A 20,046-nucleotide genomic window follows, 5' to 3' on the forward strand; every position below is an offset into this window, starting at 1 on the left:
GGAACTGCCCAGGAGTGTGTCAAGGAGCACAAGCGTGGGATCTGAAGTCTGCAGTATTGACAGGTGAGGGCCAGGCAGTAACCCCCACATCCTGATCTCAGAGTAGCAGACAGCCTGGTGACTCTGGTCATGCAGCCAGAGGGTAACAAAGACACTGTGATTTGACACAATTATAATTAAGGCTTTATATATCGGGGAGATTCCTCTCTCAAACTAATCTGTTTAGTAATCTTACTCCCTGTTGGAAAAAGTTCTAGAAAGTTCATGTGTCAAGAGGCAGTATAGCCTAGAGAAAAGAGCTCGGGCTCAGAAGTTCAGCCTGATGGAGTCAAGCTTTGGCACGATTGTGTGGCCTTGAATGAGTCACTTTACCTCTCTGAGCCTCAGATTTTTATCAGGAAAATTGGAATACTATCACCCACCTTACGGAGCTGTTGTGAGGATTAGAAGCGCTATGTACTAAGTGCGTGGCATCTAGTAGGTTCCCCTCATGATCATTTGTAGCCATAGTTAAAGAAATCACGAGACCTCCGAGGCCCCATCATGAAGAATAAGCCCGGCCTCCCCGGAGCCATGTCTTGGACCCGCTGACAGGGACCATACCAGACATGGCCTATCCAAAACGGCAGCTCTTGGGTTCTTTGTCAAATGACCTTAATGATGTTTGAGTGCAAGGAGGGTTTGTGCTTCATGGCTTTAACAACAGTTTGAAAAAGTGACCCAAGAGTGTCCAACAAGACAGGAAGTTTAGTAGTTGAGCATTTCCTAACTGGCCCACCAAGTCCTGAGATTTTGTATTGCTTTATGATAGCAGAAAACCTTGGTGGCATTGTAGTTAAGAGCTACAGCTGCTAACCAAAAGGTCGACAGTTCAAATCTACCAGGCTGTCCTTGGAAACCCTATGGGGCAGTTCTACAATTCTATAGGGTCACTATGAGTTGGAATCAACTCAACAGCAATGGGTTTCGGGGTTATGACAGCAAGGTGCCTAACACTGCCCCAAGCTTACATCCCTCCCTACGGGATTTAAAGAAACAGTAGCCATCATTTAAAAGTAATAAAAAAAAAGTAATATCATTCCTTAAAGGCAAATTCATAATATATATCCTCAAACAAGCCACACTGAGATGACAAGCATCCACCAACATGCCACCCACCCAGGGATGTTTTGTATCATTATACAACAAACTCATTTTACAAGCTCTGTATCTTCAGGAATTCTTACACCAAAGAGCAGACAACCACAGGGAAGTCATAATTGGTTCTCTTACAAAAGGGAAAGGAGGTCTTGTCTCCCTGAAACAGGATTAAAACATTCAGCAGCGTCAAGAGACTGAACTTGTGAACTTATCATTTCATAAAAACATAGCTTCTCCTTCTTCAGTGACCTGGGTGGAAGGGAAAGGGGCAGCCTCCAGAATCTGCACACACCCTTTATGTACAGTCAACCGAGTGCTGTGGTTAGCCACGCTCCACAGCACTTCCCTTTCCTTCCTCCCCCTGCCCCACATACCTCTCCGGAGCACCAGGCACATTGTGGGTGGATGAGCAGACACTCTTCACACGAAGTAGCACTTCCCCTAGTGCATATGTTGAGACCTTCAAAGCAAGACAAAGACGCACCACTTAGTTCCTGGCTACAAACCCATGGATGAGGCCTTTGAACGGGTGGGGGACGAATTACTTCCTTCTTTTTAACAGGGGGCCTCTCCAAGGCTGAAGGGTGCGGTCCCCAGTGATAACTGCAGGTTATGCACATTTGCCAAAACTAAATATTTATAGTTTCCCAAGCATCCGTCAACATTGCATACTTACATTGTTGCTGTTAGTATGTTGATCCCAACTCATAGTGACTCTACAGGACAGAGCAGAAAAGCCCCACAGGGTTTCCTAGGCTGAAATCTTTTGGGAGCAGATCAGCAGGTCTTTTCTCCCACGGAGCCATCGGTGGGTTCAAACTACCAACCTTTTGGTTAGCAGCCGAGCATTTTAACCATTGCCCCACCAAGGCTCCTTACACTTGCAACTCACATTTCTTATGTTGGGCTCACTTGGATTTCCACTTCCTTCACCCATAACACAGCAGATCCTCCCTCATTGATAAGGAACAAGGCCCCTTTACACTTAGACCATTCAAAATCTGATAAAAATAGTACCAGAAAAGGGGGGAGGGGCGGGGGAGGAAGAACAGATCCATCTCATTCAAGCAGAAGAAAAGAAAATTCTTCTATCAAATCAAAATCTGCAGTGCATGAAATAAGCCAGCAAACTCCTTACAGAAGAAGGTATCCTGGGAATAAAATAGTTAAGATAAAGGAAATCTACTAACTCAATACATCTATCAACAGGTCAAGTAAGAAAAACTCCTATTATCACTGCAGTCAGTAATGAAAAGGCATTTGATAAAACTCAAAATTTATCCCTGATTTAAAAAAAATCAGAAACCAATATTAGAAGGAAATGACTTTATCATTGTAAAGGTTACTTATTTCTACCCAGCCCAGTCCACCTTCCCCCCTCCCACTATAATAGTCTGGGGAGGAGTGACCACGGGGCGGCCCAATGTGGTAGTGACATAAAGTCCATTGTCCACCCTCCTGCCCCCAGGAGCACAGATACCCTTGGTGAAATTTATCATCCTTTCCTTTTCCATCCTCTCTGAAACATCCAGGACGGATTTCTTTTGACCAAGAGCAGAACTTGCTGGTTTTTCTCCGAATGAAATCGTTCTGTCTGGTCCTCATAGCAGTAATAGATGTACTAGTCTCTTCTGGTGGTTGCCTTGAATGTGAAAGAATGGGAGCGAGCTACACGGGGTACATGGAAAGAAGAGAAGCCCAGGGCTACCAGTCCTAAGAAGAAGACCTCAGATCTTAAGGGGAAAAAAAAGAAAAGATTAACAAAAAGGAGAGAGGGGGAAGGAAGGCGAAAATACAGGGACGTGGGAAACTGTTCCCTAGCTGCACTGAGCACCATAAAGATGTTTATTGTTAAGATATCTTGAAAATAACATTCTGCTAATTTGCTAATTTTAACTCTCTACTTCTCCTTTTTCACCAGCAGCAAAATAAGGAAGGCCAAGGAAGAACTGATGCATTTGAATTATGATGCTGGTGAAGAATACTGAATATACCATGGACTGTCAGAAGAATGAACAAATCTGTCTTGGAAGAAATATGGCCAGAATGCTCCTTAGAAGCCAAGATGGTGAGACTTCATCTCACTGACCTTGGACATGTTATCAGGAGGGGCCAGTCCCTGGAAAAGGACACCATGCTTGGTAGAGTAGAAGGTCAGAGAAAAAGAGGAAGACCCTCAATGAGATGGATTGACACAGTGGCTACAACAATGAGCTCAAGCATAACAACGGTTGTGGGGATGGCACAGGATCCGGCAGTGTTTTGTTCTGTTGTACAGAGGGTTGCTATGAGTCGGAACTGACTCAGCGGCACCTAACAACAACAAAAACCCACAGAAATCTAGTCAGGAGCTGACTAGACTGGGTGGAGGTAGACTAGGAAGCTGCATTGTGTCACCCTGAGGGACATTAGAGAGAAGAAATGCCCACCGTGGTAGCTGGGACAGAAGAGGAGGGAGAAACAGGCAAGGCCTGGGATGCTGGGAAGAAAGGAGGTGAGAGCAATGGTTTCCACCAGCAGGAAACCCCAACCCTGAGTCCTGGGCCCCCTCCTTGCTGCCAGCCATCTCCCTGTTGGGAGCTCTGCCTCATACCCAACAAACTGGCGGACCCCAAAACAGGCATTCCTTAGACATAATTTTGCTGCCAGGCCTGCAGCAGGGTCCCTGAGTGCTGTGCTGGACTTGGAACACATGTTCCAGGAGAAACTCTGCTATATAAGCTGGAACCCAACCACGGCGCATAAACTCGTATCCAAACACTAACCAGGAGATCTTCAAACGCCTCCACTGGGAAGGTGGGCCTGCCTGCACCCCGCTCTCGCTGACAACCCCCCTTCTCATTTTAAAATGAATCTGCCCATCCGGTGATTTGCTTCTACATACAAAATCATTTCCAGAAAACTATGGAATTGTAGAATATCGGAGGTAGAAGATGTTTTAGGATGAGCTAGTCAAATGGCCTCATTTTGTAGATGAAAGCCTGAGAATACGAGAATAAGTGACTTGAAGCAAGGAACCCTGTCTAGAAGGTCAGAAAGGGCATGGGTCACACTGGATGCCTGCCTGGTACTCGTGTCTGTTCCAGACTGAGGCCAGCATAGCCCACGTGCTCCGGGCCCTCTGGGGGGAGATCACCAACAGCTCTTCTGTCAGAAAGGAATGTGAGAATGTTGCGGATTGAATGGTGCTCCCCCCAAAAGATGTGTTGTAAATCCTAACGCCTATACTTGTGGATATAATCTCTTTTGGGAATAGGATTTTCTCTGTTGTGTTCATGAAACCATATCAGTCTAGGGTATATATTAAACCAATCACTTTTGAGATACAAACAACAGATTAGGTACAGAGAAGAAAGCATGAATGGGGAAAAGGTAGCGGCCAGGGGTAAAGATAGAGATTTCCAAGGACATCAAGAAGAATAGCAGAAAAGCTTGAGACAAGGACTCCCCTCAACCCCAGCCAACAGAGAGAGAAATCCTTCCTCTAGAACCAGCACCCTGAATTCAGACTTCTAGCCTCCTAAACTGTGAACAAATATAGTTCTGTTTGTTAAAGCCACCCATTTGTGGTCTTTCTGTTATAGCAGCACTAAGAAACTAAGACAGAGGTCAAATGCCTCATCTTGGTCTCTGCTCAAACCTACATGAATCCATGAGCAGTGCCTTCTCATTCCAAGAGCCTCATCACCGAGCTCTAGGAACTTGGGTCTGGGGTCTAGAGCTCAGGGCAATAAGGACCCCTCAGTCTGACCCAGAGCAGACCAGTTCTGGTCTTCTGGTCTATCAGTCTAAATGATCTTGAATATAACATTGAAAAGGCTTAAAGGATATGATATACATCTAAAATGAAAATACTGAAAAATTACAAAAATTTTAATACTGTATTATTGTTTCTATTACTACTAAATATGGACATGCAATAAGGAAGAAGATCTGTTCTTGTTAGCTACCGACACATGGCGACCCCACGCACAATGGAGCAAAATGCTGCCCAGTCCTGTGCCACCCCCATGATCAGTTGTGGATCAGACCATTGTGATCCATAGGCTTTTCACTGGCTGATTTCTGGAAGTAGGTCGCCAGGCCTTCCTTTCTAGTCTACCTTAGTCTGGACGCTCTGCTGAAACCTGTTCAGCATCATAGTGACACGTGGGCCTCCACTGACAGATGGGTGGTGACTATGCATGAGGCCCTCTGGCCTGGAACAGAACCCAGGTCTCCAGCATGGACGGTGAGAATTCTACCACTGAACCACCACTGCCCCCAAAGCAGTTTTACTGCACTCAAAATGACTGCCCTAAACTTAGACTGCTGTTGGGGCAAATTCAAATTCAAGAAACCCTGCACGGAGTACTAGGCAGGAGATACTAGAGATGAATGGTCAGGCCCTGCTCCCTGAGAGATCTCCGTCTGCCAGGTAGCAGACAGGAACTCCATGAAACAAAACCATCCGCAGTGTGCTGAAATGTGTCATCATGCCAGAGCGACTTCCTCTGGCATCTCTCCTCTCCCCACCTGTTAATATTTCAGATATTTTGGACTTGGCTGGATGAGTGACTTGACACCAGTAGCATTTTGAGAGGAAGGAAGCAATGAATAAAAAGCTAAATAGCTGGAGTTCACAATGTCAGAGTGTTGTGTCTAGGTCATGGCAATAGGTGCTAGCAACCCAGACGATGGTCATATCCTTTCTTGGTTGTTCAGCGATTTATTTGCACGGTGAACTATTCCAAGTTCAACTTCAACGCCCTGCAGCCTTTTTCCTAAAGTCTCTGAAGCCCAAGTTTACTGCAAACCATAATCTAAAAATACTCTCTCCTTCTAAAAGTCATTGACCCACCCTTTTTTTCATTAATCATATCCAGACAGCTACCATGTCCAGCTGACCGTTCCTTCAAGATGCATGAAACATCGCTCCTAATCCAACCTTTCCTGCCTGCCCCTCCCCAGCCCCATATAGCCCAAGCCCGGCCCTCCAAGCTGGGTCTGGATCCCTGCAGTGGCCGCCTGGCTGGCCTCTCTGCATTCAGCCTCTCCCTACTGCTGTTCACACCCTGCATGTCCAAGGTCAGACAACTCCTACTGAAGCACACAGCCAGCAGTTGAAATTTTCTGATGGAAAACATTCAATGGGAGAACAGAAATAGGTTGTTGTTGTTGTCAGATGCTGTCCAGTCTGCCTTGACTCGTGGCAACCCATACACAATGGAACAAAATGCCGCCCAGTCCTGGGCATGGTTGTGAACCAGACCATTTGGATCCACAGGGTTTTCATTGGCTGACTCTTGGTAGCAGATAGCCAGGCCTTTCTTCCTAGTCTGGAGGCGCTACTGAAACCTGTTCAGCATCATAGCAACACAAAAGCTTCCGCTGACAGATGGGTGGTGGCTGCACATGAAGTCCATTGTGGGAATCAAACCTGGGTCTCCTGCACGGAAGGCGAGAACTCTACCAGTGAACCATAGAAGTGGGTGCCAAGCTAAAATGGCCCTTCTGGCCTGAAGGTGACAAAGCATTGGGAGTGCTTCTCCCCAGGCCCTGAACCACATCCCACACATCTGTCACTCAGCAGGCAAAGCACTTCCAGTATAGAGCCTAAAACCAAGAAAACCCAGTGCCATAGAGTCGATTCCAACTCATAGTGACCCTATAGGACAGAGTAGAACTGCCTCATAGAGTTTCCAAGGAGCACCTGGCGGATTTGAACTGCTGTCCCTTTGGTTAGCCACCATAGCACTTAACCACTACGCCACCAGGGTTTCCGCCTAGCAACTAAATATTCACTTGTCCAAAGATCTGACCATTGAATGAAAGTATGCCCTAGGGAGCTTCTCTTAGTTGGTTCCCACCTTAAAGAATCAAGACTGCCTTTCTGAACATCAGACATCTGCAGAACACTTAACAATAGGCCAGCTTTATGGAAGATGACTTCTATTTTAAAATATTATAGAATAGAATACTATGCAGCTATAAAAAAGACAGAGAGAGAATGCTCCCTAAATACTAACATGTAAGGCTTAGCCTGCTACATTGCTAAACTAAAAATAAAAAGCAAGACACAGGATGGTATGTTTCGTGTGCTCTCTTTGAATGAAAACGGCAGAAGGGTACTTGTAAACATGCAGAGAAATACATAAAGGCCTAGTGGATAATCTGTGCAGCGGGATGGGAGGCTGGGAAATATCCTGAGCTGATGGCATGGAAAAAGGATTTTGTACAATATACCTGTTGTTGTTTCTGTTTTTCAATTATATGAACATATTACCTATTCAAAAATTAATTTTAAAAAGGCAGTTAATTACTTCTGTGATCTTCCTCTTCAAAACCCATAACACCAGTCTAATCATGAAAAGACCGATCAGACAAATCACAGTAGAGGGACATTCTATAAAGTTCCTGACCAGTACTCTTCAAAACTGTCAAGGTCATCAAAAAGGTCTGAGAAACTGCCACGGCCAAGAGCTGGAAGAGATGATAGGAGCTGTGTAGTCCACCCCCTGCAGCCTAAGACAACACAACAACTATATGTAACGTAGTACCCTGGAAGGAGTCCTGGAACAGAAAAAAGACATGAGGTAAAACGAAAGAAATCTGAATAAACTACGTATGTTAGTTAATAATGACGTATTAGTATCAGTTCATTAATAGTAACACATACACCATTCTAATATAAGATGCTAATAATAGGGAATCTGGGTGCAGGGATATATGGGAACTCTGTACTACCTTCTCAATTTTTCTGTAAATCTAAAACTGTTAGAAAAAATAAAGTATTAAAAAAAAAAAAAGGCAATTGAAATCATAGAGGGAAAATCAATTGAGTAGCAAGCATTGTGTGTAAATGAGACCTGGGCAATTCGCCTCATAGCAGGTGAGACATACCCCCTATAGCTGCCAATCTCTCTGACAGAACGTGCTACGTGGAATGGAGAAGCTGAAGTCTGCTCTGCTCCACAGGAGGATGCAGGGAAGGCTTCACAGAAGATGGGACAGGTAGGCCAGAATTGTAGGATAAGGAAGGGATTTGAGTTTTCCAGACAAGGGAAGGATATCCTAGGCTTTGTACTGAATGGTTACATGGCCTTGGGCAAATCACGTAAACTTTCTGGCCTCAGCTTCCTCCTGCAAACAAATCAGAGTGGACTACATGACCTCTACCTTCTCTTCCCACCACGCATCTGTCAGTTAGTCATACTGTGGTGGCCTGCATGTTGCTGTGATGTTGGAAGCTATGCCACCCATGGTGTATATACCAGCGTGGTAGAAGGTTTCAGCGAAGTTTCTAGACAGACAAGGAAGAAAGGCCTGGTGATCTACTGCTGAAAATTAGCCAATGAAAACCCTATGGATCACAGAATACTGTTTGATATAGTGCTGGAAGATGAGCCCCCTGGGGTTGGAAGGCTCTACACAGTGGCTGCAACAATGAACTCAAACACACGATGATTATGCAGATGGGGCAGGACTGGGCAACGTTATATATAAGGTTATGTACACAGTGTTATACGTAAGGTTTCCATGAGTTGGAGCTGACTAGACAGCCACTAACAACAACAAATCTTCAATTCCAGCTCAAAAAGCCTTGACACGTTCCAGTGGGTTCTTTGTCTCGCAGAATTTTCCTTCCTAACAAGCCACACACACCGTCCCTGACTTTAATGGTAGTTGTAGAAGGAGCCGGGGAAGTGAGGATGGGGAGTCCTCCCTGCACCACCACACCACACACACAGATACCACACATTACCAAGACTCACGTTCAACCATTCATTGAACAGATGTGCCAGGCACTGTTCTAGACACCAAGGATATGGTGGTGAATAAAACCAAAAGAACACCGGCTTCAAGGAACTTACAGCCTGGTTGGAAGAGATGGGTAACAAACGAGATAAGCGAGTACATTAGATGGTGAAACCTGCCAAGGAGCAAAATCAAGGAAGGAAAGGAGACGGGAAGAATGTGGGGGCAGGAAGTGGCAGTTTTAGTTGACGGTGACAGGGAAGACTTCACTGAGCAGGAGACATCTGAGAACAGACCTGCCGGTAGTGGCAGAGGAGCCACGCAGATAGATATGCGGGAGGAGAAGGCTGCAGGGGTGGCACGTGGGAGCATGCCCAGAGTGCTTGCTGGAAGAGCAGGGAGGAGGCTGTGTGGCTGCGGTGAAGTGCGTGAGGGACAGCGGTAAGATAAAGTCAGAGGGTTGGGGGAGAGCTCATGGACAGCCTCCAGGACAGCCAGGCCTTCTAGAAGCCACTGGAAGCTTTTGAGCAGAGTGATATGGTCTGACTTGAGTTTTAACCAAAGCGAGAGTTGAGATGGCTAAAGGGGACAAATGCAGAGGCAGTCCCCAGCTTTACAAGAGACAAGCAATCATCTCTGGAGAACTCCGGTGGGGAGGCAGGCAGTAGGGAATGCAGTAAGAACAGGGTGGGCCACATTGCAGCCCCCCCTCAAAGCATCAACCACAGGGGATGTGTCAGACCTGCCCTGGAGCAAACTTATCACCATGAGGCCCAGGTATCAAATCCTTCATTCAATCAACGCAAGAAGCTACACAAACACATACAAAACCAAACCATTGCCATCAAGTTGATTCTGACTCATAGCAACCTACAGGACAGACTAGAACTGCCCCATAGGGTTTCCAAGGCTGTAATCTTTATGGAAGCAGAATGTCACATCTATCTCCTGTGAGGTGGCTGGTGGGTTCAGTTAGCAGACGAGTGCTTAACCACTGTGCCACCAGGGCACACCTATAAAAGCCATTGATCCCATTCTACTGGAAAGATGGAAAACCAACCATGGCAGTGTTTCCAAAGCCCCCAGCCCGAGCCAACTACAAATACCTGTGAAAGGGATGCCCACCCATTAACACACCTGCACACTGCCACCCAAAAGGGACACTATCATTTAAGTACTGTGTGATTGTCCCACATTCCTGATAGCATTAAAACTGCTCAGAATACTTACTTCCATGACCAGGCTGAAGTAAGAAAAAGTAGTTGCCAGGTCAGGCAGGCAGAAAGAGCCTTTTGCCAGACTGCTTAGGTATTTTAATTCTCCATTGCTTCAGTAGCTAAATAAGCATGGAGAACAAGTAGGAGAGGAATATTAATTAGAGCTAAATTAGACCCTGCTCTCTTCGGCCTCAATCTGATTTCTAAAAAGCACCCCCCCCCAATATAAAAAGAGTTAAAATGTCAATCTATACAGTAAACAGCAGTCTACAAACCAAGCCCACCGTCTGCATCTCATTGTCCTGCCATTTCTAAACTTATGCTTGGTTACTGGTGCCAAATTCCAAGCAGTCCCATCACGGACCATGGAAAATGTGGTGGGGTGTGTGTGTGTGTCTGCGTGTCTGCGTGTGTGTGTGTCTCTGTGTATGTGTGTGTGTGCGTGCGCACGCACGTGCGTGTATGTTACAGGCACGTATTTCAACATGAGTCCACTTAAAAGAAAAAAGGGTTCTCTTCGGGCATTCGCTAAATTGATTTTTTAAAAATAAATGATAGCAAACATGACTCCAGTCATGAAGCGAGATCAATAGCACATTTCTCCATTTTAGAGAGCCAGGATGGGGTCGAAAGGCCTTACCCTGAGATACCCTTCCCTGGTTTTGTGGGAAGACCATTATCCTAGGATCCTGTCTGGGAGGTTCTGGGCCAGGGGACAAGAGGGACAGGGGGATTTGTAGGACTTCCAGGGACTTATTTGAAAGGAACCGCCCTATACTAAAGGTGTTTCTTGCCAGGTTAGGTGCACAGATGAAGGTGTTGTGAAAGGAACAGGAGGGGCAATCGGCCACTGGCTTAGGAACACTCAGGCAGGCAGCCCTGCAGGTCACCTCTTTGTTTTACTGGCAACTAAGGTTTTTCTTTCAGATCATATTCCTAATACAAGATAGAAACAAGCTCTGGAGAAAGTATTTGCCATGCTTCCAGAAAAGAAGAAGAAAAGAGAAGGGAAGGAAGAGAAAAGAAAAATAGAATGTTTAGGGTTGGTTCTCCAACACTGGGAAACTAGAAGGAATCACACAGATGTGAGCCAGCCTCTAACCTCAGGAACCCATGCAAAGCTCTGGGCAGTAAGAGGGAGACAGCAAAATGAAGAACACCAAAGACACAAGGTAATTATGAGCCCAAGAGACAGAAAGGGCCACATAAACAAGAGACTACCTCAGCCTGAGACCAGAAGAACTAGATGGTGCCTGGCTACAACCGATGACTGCCCTGACAGGGAACACAACGGAGAACCCCTGGTGGAGCAGGAGAGCAGTGGGATGCAGACCTCAAATTCTCATAAAAAGACCAGACTTAATGGTCTGACTGAGACTAGAAGGACCCCAGAGGTCATGGTCCCTAGACCTTCCATTAGCCCAAGACTCAAACCATTCCCAAAGCCAACTCTTCAGACAGGGATTGGACTGGACTATAAGACAGAAAATGATACTGGTGAGGAATGAGATTCTTGGCTCACGTAGACACATGAGACTATATGGGCAGCTCCTGTCTGGAGGGGAGATGAGAGGGCGGAGTGGGGGGTGGGCAGAGGCTGGTTGAATGGACACAGGAATACAGGGTGGAGAGAAGGAGTGTGTTGTCTCATTAGGGGGAGAGCAACTAGGAGTACATAGCAAGGTGAGTATAAGATTTTGTAGGAGAGAATGACTTGATTTGTAAACTATCACTTAAAGCACAATAAAAATTAAAAAAAAAAAAAAGAGAGAGAGAGAGAGACAGCGACAGCGAGGTCTGGAGGCAAGCAACCAGCTTGCTCAACAAGAAAAGGGAACCCTGGAGGAGGAGGACATAAACTACAGTGGCTCAGGGCTGTTTCTCCCTACCTTAGCTGAGCCACGTAGTACAAAGGGCATAATGCAGTGGAAGGGGTACTGGACCCAAACTGATCCCTCCTCCACCGCTCCCAACCCAAGGACAAGTTTGGTGGGCAAATCACTTCACCCTTGGGCCCATCCGAAAAATGGACATCATTGTGAGGGTGGATATAAACTCCAAAAAATAAAAATCCCAATGCTGATGGAAAATAATGGTTTCAGTAATTCTTTGCAACTGGAAATATGTGTTTTTATTAGAATCACAGAACTTCAAGCTGGAAGGGAACTTAGAAGTCATCTACTTTAGCAGTTCCCAAACTGCTGGATTTCACAGAACGCTAAGATTTGAAAGCAAAAGACACAGAAAGAGAGGGGAAAGGGAAATTAATACGGGATTGCCAGATTTTAATAAAAGAAAATAAGTTTTCCAACAACAATATACATATATCATTAGAACATAATTTCAAACTGAAGTACAGACCCTGTAAAGCAGTGCCATTGGCAAGGATACACTCATGTCTGCGATAAGGGCTATATCATCGTTCCCTTTGCATTTCTCCAGGGACAGATGCAAACATCCCTGATAGACACCGGCTGCCAGATGGATGTTAGAAACCACTGATCGACTCCAAGCTCTGAAGTGATTCTTTTCCCATCAAAGAAATGTTGCTACAGTATTAAGTTCGAATTAGGGCCTGAAGGAAGTTTTTGTTTGCCCAGACCCCTCCTCCCTCTCAGACATAAACCTAAACTGCCTTCATGTAAATAAGACTCCGTAGGGGGAACAGTCTTCCCCTTGGGCAACCAGGCAACCACTTGGCTCACAAGAGCAAGCGATTATCTCAAGTTGAAAAGTGAATAGAACACCCCAACACCCAATTATTTCCTAAGGGAAGGAGAAAGTTTGGAGTGTCCGGGCTTTTTTTGGTGAGGGGCGCAGGGGGTTGCTCATCGTCCTGGCAGCCCCAGCGTCAAACAGAGCATCCTTCCTTTGGGGGCCTCCTAACTGCCACCTTGGAAAATTTAACCTGGGGGCTCCCTACACGGCCGCCAGCCCCCGGTAGTGCCGGGCTAACGCCAATCTCACACCCCCTGCTCTCTGTTCCAGAATCCTCCACAGTTAGAAGAGCGTGAGGCACGCAGTTTCATAAATCCAGGGGTAAAGCCAAGCAGAAGGAATCCGATCAGGAAGTCCCCGGTGGGCCCCGGCTTGGGACACGGGTCTCCCCTTTGGTATGCGGCTGTTGGGGGGAGGGGGGCGGGGGGCTGCATCTTTAAAGGAAGGCGGTTGGTCGGAGAGCAGTGAAACTTGAGGATTTGCTCTGGGGCCCTACACTCCGCAATTCCAGGAGACGAGCCCTCCGGAGTTGCAGTGGCTCGAAGCCATGGCCCCAGGAAGACTTCAGGTCCTGTGCCTCGGGCTGCCCTTCGCCTCCCCCGGGCCAGAGCACCGGCAGCATCTCTCCGTGCCTCCCAGCCGCCTACCGCCCCCGGCCCGCCACAAGGGCCGCTTTGTGCCCGGGAACGGAGAGCCCTGGTCCAAACGCAGGGGCTGGCAGCGGCACCCTCCCTGCGCACTGGGCGCGGGCGCTCAGTGGCTGGGTCAGCAGACAGGCAAGTCTGTTTACACAGGAAAGGAAGGCTCCTCCTCAGCCCGGGAGGGGAGAGGGACCGACGACCGCCCGCCCTCGGCCACGGCCCGCTGTGCGCACAGTGCGGCGCCCGCAGCTCTAAAGCTCCAAACAGGGCTGTCCTTCCCGCGGCTCGCCCCCCTGTGAGTGCCCCGAAGGCGCCCTGCACCCTCGCACAACTCCCTGCCCAGCGCCTCCCAGACGCCCGAAAGCGGATCTCTGGCCAACAAAGTTTCTTTCTCAACAGTTGGCGGCGCGGCTTACCTGGGAGCCGGGGCACGAGCGTGCAGAGCCCGAGGAGGCAGGCGTACAGGGACGCCGGAGCCCGCGGCATGGTGAGGGCGCCCGGCCTCAGCTGCGGCGCCGGGGGCCGGACTCGGCGGGGCGGTGCGGCCGGGCCGGGGCGCTGGGGCCGAGGGCCGGGGGACGCAGCCGCATGCCCAGCGCGCAGCCCGGGCTCACGGTGCCCGAGGCCCGCGCCCCGCCGCCACCATCCCTCCCGCGGCGCTCGGAGCCGAGTCCTGAGCCGCCGCTGCCCTGGCTCGCCGGCCGGGTCGCCTGGGGTGTCGCCGCCCGGGACGGCCTCGCCAGGAGGCTCTGGACTGGGAAGAGCGGGCTCCGCGCTCCGGCTGCGACTGGGGGCTCTGGGACGCGCCCCGCGCTGCGGCTCCTCCGCGCGCCGGGACACTCTGTCTGCGCCTCCGCCCCTTCCCTTCCCTTCCCTGACTCGCAGGCCTCCACTTTCCTCCTTTCCTTTCTCCTCCCCTTCCCTCCGCTCCCAGGCCCCCGCCCGCTGCCACTAGGTCAGTTTACTGCGGGGCGGGGCGGGGCAAGCTCCCTGCCGGCCAGCTCCGCCCCACGCAGGACCCGCCGCGACGCCGCGGCCCTAGGGCGCCCAGGTGCAAGTCCCTTCCGGTGGACCCCGGGACTTCGAAATCGCTGTATAGGGGCTCCTCGGCTTTCTTTGCAAGCTGTCGCTGCGGGCAGGGGGCGGGACACGCTCCAGTAGGCAAACCGAAATTACTTCGGGCAAAGGCGGTTGCCAGACTTCGGGAGAGAGAGCAGGTACTGTGGGACCTGGTGGTGGCCATCGCTTCCTCCCGAAGCTGCCCAGCCAGCCGGCGCTCGAGGTGGCGTCCGCGCGGGTCACCGCAAGACCGCACGCTTAATAGGGCAGGGAGGACGCCTGGGGAGTGGAGGCGCGCGCAAACTCCACTTTTTACTCATAAACGTTTTGCCCTCTGCAGGGATTCAAGGCTGGCCAGGACGCCGCTGTTCTTCGTTTTTCTCAACCTCAGTATGCTGGCGGCTTCTGTGAACCCAAACTGATACGCTCAAAAGCAGACGCTCAGCCTTTCACCGACTGCTTTACCTCTGAGCTAGACCTGAAATTGCCACTAAGGGGTGGGGAGGTGTTCCCCAGACGGGTCGTGGAAATGACCGGGTGGGCTCAGGCGGAGCCACGACGAATGGTCTCTGTAAGCCATAGGAGGACAGGCATCTTTCATAAAGAAAGACAAAATAACAGTAAAGTACGTAATACTTATGAATTGCTGGTGGTGCAGTGATTAAGAACTCGGCTGCTAACCAAAAGGTCGGCAGTTCGACTCCACCCTCTGCTCCTTGGAAACCCTATGGGGCAGTTCTACTCTGTCCTATCGCTATGAGTCATAACAGCAATGAGTTTTTGTTGTTTGGTTGGCTGGTTTATCTAATGAGCAGAGCACACAGTGAACCAGGCGCTGTTCTAAACGCTTTGCCTATATTGATTTAATCCTCTTGACAACCCTATTGTTTGTTACCCAGAATAAGAAACTGAGGCACAGAGGGGTTAACAGAGCTGGGACGCCTTGTCCAAAATGGCTTACTGAAAACAGAAGCAGGAAAAGTATTGAGCAAAGAGGTCTGACCTTTGCATGTCCGGAACCAGTTGGAAGGATAGCTTTGGGGGAGGGGGGAACAGTCCTAACTGTCCAGCTTAAGGAGTTTGGATCTTAACCTTTATTTATGCTGTCCACCCCAGCCCCCAAACTCTACCAGTGTGATGTCCCAGTGCCAGACAAAGTAAACATCCCTGTAGTGTAGTCTGATGGGGCGGGGGGCGGGTAAAGCTGAAGCAGTCCACAGCAAGCTCCAAATTTCGCTGAAGGCCGGCATTTCATGTGTAAACTGCATGCAAATATCATTCTACCCCATAATATCCCCATGTTTGTTCTGATGTAGAAGCCATGCTTATCCCCATTTCCCCTGAAACTGGTACTGCTTATCTTGGGACCACGTGATCTACCCTTCAGGGCAGTCACCTTGGGGTACTCTTATCCCAGCTTTAAAAGTAGTTATTACAATGGAGCCCTGCTGGTGTAGTGGTTAAGAGCTTGGCTGTTAACCAAAAGGTTGGCAGTTTGAACCCACTGGCCACTCCTTGGAAACCCTATGGGGTAGTTCTACTCTGTCCTATAGGGTCCCTATGAGTTGGAATCGACTCAGTGGCAACAGGTTTAGTGAAAGAGTTTGAGCTAGGAAGTGGTATGTGCCAAGTGGTGATTTAAAAAGATTTGTCTGGCAGGGATGTAAAGGATGGATTAGATGGAAGCAGGGTTGAGTTTGGAAACTGGGGAAATACTGCATTAAGTACAGTAGTAACTTGTCTTATCAAGCATCCTTTCTAAGTTCAAGCGCTGTGGTGTCTGACGGTCTGCGTACCACCTTCCCATCTCTGTCCCACCTTGTCTCATACACAACATAGACCACCATTTACCTGGACTGAAACTGGACGGTGCTGTGATTAAACCTGCCCCTCTTCCGACTCTCACCGGGCCCCCTCCTGTCCCACCTGGTGGTTCCTCACCCTCCCCTTCTGCTGCCCAGACTTGCCTTAAGCTACTGAATCCCCAGTGATGACAACATTCTTCCGTGTTCCATTATCATAAAACTAGGTTGGAGATGCCTTCTCTAATTCCTCCAAACATCTGCTTTCTTGTTGGTATACCTGGTGTGTTTCCTGTCCCAGAACCCTTCATTCCTCTTATTAAGCTGGAGGATGGAGACACCCTTCAAATGCTTTGACTTCCTTCTAATCAGCAGTTAGCATGCACCGATGGCATGCACTCAGGCAGGGAGACAGGGCGGTACTTCCCCATAGTCACTGGGACAGCTTCCTTTGTGGCTGCCACGGGAATCTCCCGTTTCTGATCACTGCTGAGCTTCTGAAACTAAGGAGGCTGCTGTTGGAGGGGGATAGACTGTTGGGGTTTGAGCGTGGATAGCCAGAGGAATTTTCTGTTTCACATTGTTTTAAACTCAGGTTAGTTAAAAATTTTCTATCCACGATTTGGATTTACATGCTAACTCACTCCCACAGTGAGTTGTCATATTGTGCAGTTCAACTTATAATCTTCAAAAATATTCGATTCGTAGCTGCAATTTAATATGCAGCAAAAAAAAAAAAATACAGTAGTTCAAGGGAGAAAAAAATAACCATGCAGTATCTACCTTGCAATTTAATATACAAGCGAAAAACAAAAAACAAGAGTTAAGGGAAAACAGACAAACGCTTAGAGTATTTGCCTTTGTCTAGGTACTACACTAATTTACTCAGCTTTTAATAGCTATGCTTAGGAATTTGTCACAGTGCAAGGAGTGGCTGGTCCTGGTGGCAGAATATTACAAAGTCATTTTGTAGTAATTGATAGGCCTATGAAATATATCACTTTTTCCTTAATGTCGAGATTAACCTTGTATTTTTTTATCTTATTTTTTGCTATTGTTGTTGAGAATATACACAGCAGACCCTGTACCCATTGAACAACTTCTTCATGTACAATTCAGTGACATTGACTACATTCTTCTAGTTGTACAACCACTCTCACCCTTCTTTTCCTGGTTGTTCCTCCCCAACGTAAACTCACTGCGGGCTAAGTTTCCTATCTAACCTTCCAAGTTGCTGTTGTCGGTTTGATCCCATATAGATAGTCCTTTAAAACTAACTTTTTGTTTTTAAAAATACCAAACTAAATTCCCTTTTTTATAGGAAAATATTCTGCCATAGGCTTTTCGCCCTCTGTGTTCCATGGTCCTAAAAAAAACCAAACCCCCTGCCAGCTTTCAGAGTTTACAGCTACTACAGGACTGCTGGAAGAAGACCAGAAGGCAAGGTCCAGATAATGGATCAACACAGGAGACAGGCAGATGAGGACCCAGGCGAGCACGGTGGAATCTTTGTTGGTGAAAATAGCATGTTATGTTAACTGGCATATAGTACCCATTGCCATCGAGTCAATTCCAACTTACAGCAGTCGTATAGGACAGCGTAGAACTGCCCATACAGTTTCCAAGGAGTGGCTGGTGGATTTGAACTGCTGACTTTTTGATTAGCAGCCAAGCTCTTAACCACTGTGCCACTGGGGTTCCCTTTGTAATTCTTGTTTGTTTTTAGGTTAAGTATGCACACTGTGGTTATTCTAAGCAACAAGTGGGTGGAATTTTACATAGAGAGATGGAATACAAAATTGATCTTTACAGACATTTTCAACCTAAAGGGAAGGTGTTTCTGCTTGTGGTTATTGTTTTTTAATGCACAAAATCTAACTAACTTATAGAACTATCTTCTCTTTCTGAAGCTGGTGAGAAAAACATACACAAGCATTTTAAACTTATTTAGAAAGTAGCTTAGTAAATAAGTTGTGTATTTGCAATCTCTCTGTCCATATAATTGTCAACTCTGAAAATACTCGTTATTATATCTTTCTGAGAACAATTTTTCCAAAGTTCATTTTGAAAACATTTGCACGATTATATAGTCCAGAGGGAACATACATTTTCAAGCTTTTCTGAGCTATTTTAAAACAATATCCATTAATAAAATTACAAAAAAGGTTGTTTGTTTGTTTGTTTGTTTGTTTTTTGATTAATTTTCACATGTTGGTTTTCTTTTTTAGGAAACTTTTCTTTAAAATTGTCTGCAGGGTTCAGACCGAGAAGAAACTGCTGCAATCTTTATCTAAATGCCCCTTTTCAACTGTAATAAAGTGATCACAATTTGTTTGTTACCTTAGGGGTTATGTCACAGCCCGTAAAGGACATAGATTCTTCTCCAGTTATTTCATTAAAAAGCACAGTAAATGAATAAAAACAAACAAAAAACACCCAAAAACATTGCCATTAAGTCTATCCTGACTCATAGGGTTTCCGAGGCTGTGATGTCATGGAAGCAGACTGCCGCATCTTTCTCCTGCAGAGAGGCTGGTGAGTTTGAGTGCTTCACCACTTTGCCACCAGGGCTCTGTCATGGATTGAATTGTTTCCCCCAGAAGTATATGTCAACTTGGCTAAGCCAGGATTCCTAGTATTCTGTTGTTGTTCTCCATTTCGTGATTGTAATTTTGTGTTAAAGAGGATTAGGGTGGGATGGTAACATCCTTACCCAGGTCACATCCCTGATCCATTGTAAAGGGAGTTGGGTCCCTGCGCAGAGAAGCGCCTAGTCTGGGGGAAGATTGATGAGAAGGCCAATAGAGAAAGAAAGCCTTCCCCTGGAGCTGACACCCTGAGTTTGTGCTTTTAGCCTACTTTACTGTGAAGAAATACATTTCTCTTTGTTAAAGCCATCCACTTGTGGTATTTCTGTTATAGCAGCACTAGAAGACTAAGACAGGCTCTAATGAATGAATAGAAATATACATACACATATATTTAAATTACGTTTAGAGACTTCTTGAATACTGCCAGCAACACGGTGAGCAGGAGATGGGGAAATACACACAGGACAGGTATGGTCCACACAGATGGAATCAAGAGGGCGCTGAACCCCACAGCCACAAGCAAGGACAGAGATATCTGAGGACCAGAAGGAAGAAGCCAACAACTTGGGAATGTTCTTGGAAGCTGAGCCAGCATTCTCCCTCCCCAACCTCATTACCTGTTTCTTATATCACTTTCACGTCCACTCCACTCCCTTCCTTAGCCGCCTCCCTTCTTGCTTCTTTTCTCTATCTTGTCTTAGATCTAACAGTGACCCTTAAGATAGGGCCTAGCTAAGGGCTCAGCAATATTTCCAACTTGGGCCAAGCTTCTGGGGGGATGCTTTGGGGTAGATGGGGGCTGAAGACTGAGCCCCTGCCAGAGGACCAAGGTTTGCCAAGAGTTACCATCAGCCGCCATCCCAACTTTGGCCTGGATGCAGGGGCTGCTGCCAGCTTGGTAGACTATGGCTTCTCATATTCAATTTCTAGAGGAGGAGAACTAGAAATCTGAACCCAGAATCAGGATTGGGTTCCAGTCCTCAATACCATCAACTAGCTGAGCCTGCCCCTCTCTGGACCTGTTCCTTCATTTGCAAAGCAAAGGGGCTGGTCCCTGCCAGAGTATGCTCTGTAATTACTACTTGTGAAGTCAAACATGTTTGGCACTTGGCTGTGGGCTCTGGTTTACATAACCTGTTCT

At 47.4% G+C, this 20,046-nt stretch overlaps 1 protein-coding gene across 1 annotated transcript in view; it reads right to left on the reverse strand.

Moving 5' to 3' along the window:
* The window catches only part of ITGB5 (integrin subunit beta 5), a 135,920-nt gene extending 121,557 nt beyond the window's left edge, over positions 1-14,363 (reverse strand). Inside the window, exons 1-2 of the mRNA XM_049878730.1 lie at positions 13,870-14,363; positions 1,515-1,600 (exon numbers count right to left, since the gene is read on the reverse strand). Of these exons, the coding sequence (XP_049734687.1) occupies positions 1,515-1,600; positions 13,870-13,939 (156 nt within the window). The 5' untranslated portion in view covers positions 13,940-14,363. The remainder of the gene's footprint in view (positions 1-1,514; positions 1,601-13,869) is intronic.
* Between the last annotated feature and the right edge of the window lie 5,683 nt (positions 14,364-20,046).

The sequence above is a fragment of the Elephas maximus genome, chromosome 1 (genome assembly GCF_024166365.1).
Source record: "Elephas maximus indicus isolate mEleMax1 chromosome 1, mEleMax1 primary haplotype, whole genome shotgun sequence".
Lineage (NCBI taxonomy): Eukaryota > Metazoa > Chordata > Mammalia > Proboscidea > Elephantidae > Elephas > Elephas maximus.